Consider the following 5,207-nt stretch of genomic DNA (forward strand, 5'->3'; position numbering starts at 1 on the left):
GTCCTTCTCTAAGTTGTCTCCCCTGGAAATATTCTACATATATTATTAAATATACCACACTTAAAATTAAATTTATTCATTTACACAGCTTTTAGTTTCCACTCAGAATAAATAAAAACCAATACGCAAAAGCAATCTAATGACATTATAGCTTTTGTTGATTTCAACTGAAATAAAGCCCACCTCGGTCAATTATGGAGTACCGTCAAATTCCTTTAGAATTTTATGCAGTGAAAGTTACCTGCAATCCTCCAATGCATTTCACTACTGGTAGTGGAATCCTCAGAATTCGACTAACATATATTAATATATTAAAACAACTTGCAAAAAGATTCTTATTATCATCCATCAAACAATAATTTACCCACAGAAAAAAATTCTTAGTCCCCACAATTTTCAAGTTTGTAACGCAGATCAAACAATATTTTATGCCAGTAATCAACTTGGATGGATAGTGGAGGTCAAATTATAGTTCAATATTCAATATTCAAAGCCACTAGCCACTCCACATCTCAAAAACTATAAAAAATTGTTGATACTACTTTGCTTAGAACTCCATGAAATTTAGTGGTCAGGAAGATGCAGAGAACTATCAACTGAAGAGAAAAATCAACAACGTCAAAAGAGTATACAAAATGTTAATACTTCATGCTTTTCATCTTGTAGAATTCATGGGCGAAAGTGCATGTTGAAAGATAGTAGTCAGGAAGATGAAGTGAAATATCCACACAAAGAAAAATGTCTACAATGTCAAATACATTTGGTTTTGCTTTGCCCATAGGTTTCATAATACCATTTGTAGGAGATTGAGATCTTTCCATATAAAATGAAGTTGAATCTTTGTTTTTATTCAAATTTCTACCATCCAATCTTCAGACAACATGGGAATAATTCAGGCTGCTCTTCTTGCCATTGGAATAATAGGTACGCAATCAACTAATTAGGGTTTTATTGATTGATTTTAAAGGGGTTATAAAATTCTTTATAATCAATTAATAACAAAATGATCAGTAGATTTAATCATTGAATTTGAATTGAGAAGATCAAGGTGCTTGCAGAAAAACCCAGCTTAAATTAGAATGTGATTGTTGAATTGTAGAAAAACATAACTTGCATAATACCTTGTATTGTCGATGTGTTTTAAAGCATTTAATTTGAATTAGAATGTGACTGTTGAATCGCAGGAAATATAACTTGCTTGGCACTTTATTTATCACCCATGTAAGTTCAAGAATCCCATGTTTTCTTACATTTATGTTTGTAGGCATTTAACCATAGTTGGAGATAACGTTTATTTTACATTTTATTGAATTTCAGACCAACTTTTAGGAGGATAATGAAGGAGAAAGATACGGGCCAGTTTTCAGCATTCACTTATGTTTGTAGTTTGTTCAAGTGTTTGCTTTGGACATTGTATGGGCTTCCCATCATTACACACAACAATATTACAATTGCCACCATGAATGGCATTGGAATTGCTTTTGAGATGACTTATGTGCTCCTCTATCTTCTATATGCCCCACATGCTGAGAAGGTATTAACTTTCATTTCTCTCTCAATTGTGGCAAAACCAATTTGAGACACTACTTCTTTTTCAATGGTTGGGAAAACTAATTTGAATTTTACTCTTACATTCAAATAGAATATATTTGGCTTTTTTGGTTAGGAAAGAAACAAGTTCACTTTGGAAAGAAAAAAGTTACAAATGCATTCAATTCAAGCTGAGCAATAGTTAGGTGGTATTTAGTATATAAATATATAGTGGCTTGTCCATTTTTGTCAAAAATAAATAAATAAATAATTAACTATTATTCATTGATTATAGGTTCGAGTAGGGGCAATGGAGGCGGCATCTCTGACATCTTTCTTTGTATTGACTGCATGTATTGTAACAATTGTACCAATTAGCAGAAGACAACTCATATTAGGAGTTTTCTGTGTTGCTTTGAATATTTTAATGTATGCTGCTCCCTTGTCTGTACTTGTAAGTCTCATTTCCTTATCCTTTCTTCTCATAAATTTTCACCTGATATTTGTTATTTTTTTTAGAGGATCATCTTTAAATATCATACATTAACAAGATAAAGAATCAATATTAATTGTTTGACCTTAAGAACTTAACATAGTTTATAGGTTTTTTAACTTATAGATAAATCACTGATCGGCATATTGGTTTTGATATGCAGAAACAAGTTATAGAAAACAAAAGTGCAAGCAGCATGCCTTTTCTTGTATCTTTGTTCACTCTTGTAAATTCAGCAGTCTGGCTGGTTTACGGTATACTCAAGATAGATGTCTTTGTCATTGTAAGTTTCAATTATATCATTTCAACTTTTGTATATTCAATGCCCATTGTTGTACTACTTGTTTTTAACGTACCAGTTGCCCTGGTTTATTAATATCGATGCATTAGAGGTGAAATCTTGAATTTGTTTTAATCTTACAATTTTTCTCTTTAGTTTTTCTTGTTCCTTGAATTCAATTGACAATCTTCTTTCTAATGGGATCCTTGTTATTTTGTTACTTATGCAGATACCAAACGGATTAGGTGTGTTGCTTGGAATCATTCAAATAATTGTGTTTTACATATACAGAAAGGAGCCCAAAATATCAGATAAAGTGGAATCAAATGGTAATCCTGATCAAATTGCTGCAAGTCACCAAAATGGTGCTTGCAAATTCACAGAAATTGCGAATATAGTTTGAAATCATGGGCTTTTTTTTTTCCTTCTAAAGAAAATAATTGGTGTTAGATATAAACATTAATTAATTGAAATTAGAATCAGGTATGTAAAGAAAAAAGCGCTTGTTAATTTATGAGCGGCTTAAATATCACACACTAATGCTTCATTCCTAGAGTAAAAGTGTTAAATAGTCAAAGTTTGACTTACTTTTCCAAGCTTAATTTCTTGGTCGGTGTGTGATGTTTAAGGCTGGCTGTTAATTTATATAAGAATAGTGAGTCCAAAGTTCAATTTATTAATTTATATGTCTAAGCTCACACGTTTAGTTAAAAGTATGTGACCACTCTTGAAGTCTTTTTTCTAATATCATTTTTTTTTAAATTATATTGTTTTTAAAAAGTTTTGAATGGTAATAGACAGTCTATTGAAAAAGTGTGCTATAATTTTATTATTTAAATCTAAATTCTAAAAGTATTTATTTATTGATGGACTTTTAGAAAGAAAATATTCAGTCCATTTTCTATATGGATTATTGTGATCATTGTTATCCTTCAATTTTTTTTAAATCTGTTGGTAAACAAATTTGTCATGAAATTATCTCTGAACTTGACCTTGTTTGCCCTATACCTAGTGACAATGGTCCCAACAGTTGGAGAGACTACAAGTGTTCACTATCAACCTGCATTCTTCCTCTATGTTTGAGAGGGGCAACTCCCTCATATGATGTGGGAATTTGGGATTTTTGGGTACTTTTCACCTCAAAGCATGAAAGGAGAGAAAAAAAACTAAAAGAAGATAGGAATATGAATTCCAGTACTAGACATATAACTAATGACTGAGATCTATGAAACACAAGGATTTATAAAGGGCTTTGGGAATCCAACTGCAATGATGGCGAAAGAAATACAACATATCACAACATACGAAGTGATAAGCTATAGAATGCATCCAATGAACATATTTCTTTACACCAAGTTAATGATCCACATAAATGCATAAAACAATCACTAATTCAACTTATGATAAATCAGAGATCATGACTCAGAAGAACACTCCGAGCATACGAGAAAATGCATTCTTCATTGTCCTCTTGAGAGTATACAAACACAAAAAGCATTACATATAATGTGAAACTGAAATTTATTCAAGATTTCTTTGAGAATTTCTCAAGAGTTTTCCCTTCACTTAAAAGTGTCTCCTCCCCCCTATTTTACATTCAATTAGCCTTGTATTTATAGGCTCCTTTGTACTAACTAATCTCTCGAGTTAGTAACTACCTCCAAAGTTGGAGTTTGGGGAATTTTGGGTACATTTCTTAACCAAATCTAATTTTACAAAATGAAAGTTGAACTCCTAACTTTTGAGTTACAATAAGTGACACTTGTCACTTTACTCCATGAAGTAATTGAGGTCTTGCAACAAGAAAGGCTAAATTACCAACTTTTCCATGGTAGTTTTCCACACCAATATGCTTCTTTTATACTAGTACAACCAACTCACTATTAGAGACACACATTGGAACATGTGTTTTGAAATTGATGAAGTAATAAATTCCAGCCACAAATTTACTTCTAACTAAATCATTGTGTCTGACCATGCCTCAAAATGAGCTCATAAAATGGGCATTTCAATTACTGTATTTTAGAAACATATACACCTTCCCTTCAACTATTTCACGCATGGTACATGGCCTTTAATAAATAGTGAGCATTAAGATCAAGTTGTTGATGTTTGCATTTGATACTTCTACATGTGCATGAACTCAAACCTTCACAACTATCGATCCAAACAATAGTAATTGACAGAAATTATCTTCTACATCCACCTCTATATACTTCTACAAAGTTTCCAATTTCTCTCAACCAGTGTAACTCTCATTAATTTGGATAATAAATTTGAAGTAATTTTTTAGTAAAATCAAGACTTCCCTATGCTTCCACATTTTTCACTCATGACCACCATGGGTAGGAAGAAAATTCTACTAACAAAGGCTCCAAGTCTATTTAACCACACTATACTAAGTGTTGTTCAACACCATTAGGAACTTCTTGCCATTTGCAATTTCTCAAACACTTATAAACCTTCTAACCTCATCAATTTGGTGGAATGAAAAAATACATTAGATGACAAACCCTAGCATCATTCTATCATACAATTCATGTTATTGTAGTTATGTTTCACATTTGGCATGTCTGTTCATCTAATAATTGTGCTCCATGAGGTGATAGAGGAAGGGTGGGAGAACAGAGTAGGAGAGAATTATGTAACACCAATTTATTGGCTCAATATCTTTAGGAACATCATGGTTGATATGGAAGCTAGGCCTATGTATCTCAATGTGGCCATCTAGAGGGATATCCTCCTTGCTCAATGCAATTTCTTCTATCAATCTTTCCACAATCGAAATGATCTCAAAAATTCCTTGCACAAGATTACCAAGATATAAATCACCAGCCCTTTATAATCAATTCATGTTGGTGAAATAGGAAATTATTGTATTCTACCCTCAATGTGGCACTAGCA

At 32.1% G+C, this 5,207-nt stretch overlaps 1 protein-coding gene across 1 annotated transcript; it reads left to right on the top strand.

Moving 5' to 3' along the window:
* The first annotated feature begins 580 nt into the window (after positions 1 to 580).
* LOC149535159 (bidirectional sugar transporter SWEET4-like) lies at positions 581 to 2,899 on the top strand. Its single transcript, XM_089805435.1, has 6 exons — positions 581 to 924; positions 1,185 to 1,221; positions 1,318 to 1,534; positions 1,826 to 1,984; positions 2,187 to 2,306; positions 2,533 to 2,899. Exons 1-6 carry the CDS (start codon positions 882 to 884, stop codon positions 2,704 to 2,706), a joined length of 750 nt encoding a protein of 249 aa, XP_089661561.1. The 5' UTR covers positions 581 to 881; the 3' UTR covers positions 2,707 to 2,899.
* The last annotated feature ends 2,308 nt before the right edge of the window (positions 2,900 to 5,207 follow it).

Source organism: Cupressus sempervirens, chromosome 10, assembly GCF_028749045.1.
Source record: "Cupressus sempervirens isolate cs-2001-9-10 chromosome 10, ASM2874904v1, whole genome shotgun sequence".
NCBI lineage: Eukaryota > Viridiplantae > Streptophyta > Pinopsida > Cupressales > Cupressaceae > Cupressus > Cupressus sempervirens.

Excerpts from the sequence above, each read along its gene's own strand:
- LOC149535159 (XM_089805435.1), top strand. The coding sequence starts at position 882 with ATGGGAATAATTCAGGCTGCTCTTCTTGCCATTGGAATAATAG. Across the intron at positions 1,535-1,825 it reads ATGCCCCACATGCTGAGAAG|GTTCGAGTAGGGGCAATGGA; the intron begins GTATTAACTTTC and ends CATTGATTATAG. Across the intron at positions 2,307-2,532 it reads AGATAGATGTCTTTGTCATT|ATACCAAACGGATTAGGTGT; the intron begins GTAAGTTTCAAT and ends TTACTTATGCAG.